At 40.7% G+C, this 1,238-nt stretch overlaps 1 protein-coding gene across 1 annotated transcript in view; it reads left to right on the top strand.

Annotated features, from left to right (window-relative positions):
* The first annotated feature begins 305 nt into the window (after window positions 1-305).
* Window positions 306-1,238, top strand: part of LOC139215456 (histone-lysine N-methyltransferase SETDB1-B-like) — an 18,555-nt gene continuing 17,622 nt past the window's right edge. Inside the window, exons 1-2 of the mRNA XM_070846426.1 lie at window positions 306-393; window positions 1,184-1,238. The exon at window positions 1,184-1,238 is cut by the window's right edge and continues 281 nt beyond it. Coding sequence (XP_070702527.1) covers window positions 1,189-1,238 — 50 coding nt within the window. The 5' untranslated portion in view covers window positions 306-393; window positions 1,184-1,188. The remainder of the gene's footprint in view (window positions 394-1,183) is intronic.

The following is a 1,238-nucleotide window of genomic DNA, read 5'->3' as shown; positions in this document are numbered from 1 at the left end:
AGGAGGAAGAGAAGGAGGAAGAGGGAGGAGGAAGAAGAAGAAGAGGAGGAGGAGAAGGAGGAGTAAGAAGGAGGAGTCAAACTTCATTGTTTGTTGGAAGTCAAAAACATCAAGAAGAAGCATCAACAGAGGATTTAGGAATATCAAGTCAAAATGGATGCAGTTTATTTTACATTGTAGCTCCTCGGTTTAACTAAACTGCTGCTGGTTTTACAGTCGTGACGCAAAATTAAGACGACGGTTTAACTTCAGTGCCAGCTAGCTAGCTAGTGATGTAGCAGCTAGCTGCTGCCAGACGACACAAAACAATAATAATAATTATCATCACTACCATCGCTGTGGTGTGGCCACACTTCTGTGCTTTTGAAGTGGACAATCTGGACACAACATCAGGTGAGCTGTGAGCTTTTGGTCCAGGTGTTAATGCTTCGTTTGTAGCTCAAAGCTAACAGCTAAAGTGACTAACGTTACATCTGAGCTTCAAATAACATTAATATTAAGAAGGGAAAACACTGTAAGGCATATTTGTTGTTTTACAGCTACTTTTAGAGCAACAAAACCAACGGGGTCATAACAATTATTATGGAAAAATACCGGGTGGTAATAATCAATCTGTGTCCCAGCACCTTACACACCCACTTCAAATAATCTACTATACTGTACTGTTACTGTACCATGTTCCTACACTTCCTACCTGTTTACTTATTTATATGTGTATATACTTGAGTCTCTTAACTGCTCATGTTCATGTCTCAGATGTTGATCAGAATATTTTGTTCTTCTACATTCTTCTACATGTGTGTCACGGCTCTGTCTGAAGGGCTTTAACATGAAATGTACAATTTAAGATGTTCCCTCCCCAAACTAAGGACAGAAACACCTGCTACCAAACAAGCTACACATTTTATTACAGACAAAACACACAAGACAGGACACAGTGACTGCAGGGTAAAGCCAGGTCTCCTCAAAATAAAAGTGCTGGACTAATCCTATAAACCCACAAACCAAACGACAAGAATTAAACCAGACTCCCTAAGATAAAAGTACTGAAGTATGTAGGAGCTGTTGGAGGGAGCCTGTTGTAACTGTTGTATACATCTACAGACAATAAAAGAACTTGAACTTGAATGTTATGAGGTATCTGTTGTCCAAACCCTTGTATTAAATCACACGTGTGTTGCAGCGGTTATGGAGGTGGACCAGACGGAGACGAGAGTGTCCCTGAGCGAAGCCCCCAG

This window comes from Pempheris klunzingeri, chromosome 16 (genome assembly GCF_042242105.1).
Source record: "Pempheris klunzingeri isolate RE-2024b chromosome 16, fPemKlu1.hap1, whole genome shotgun sequence".
Classification (NCBI taxonomy): Eukaryota; Metazoa; Chordata; class Actinopteri; order Acropomatiformes; family Pempheridae; genus Pempheris; species Pempheris klunzingeri.
This window is presented reverse-complemented; position numbering and strand designations above follow the sequence as displayed.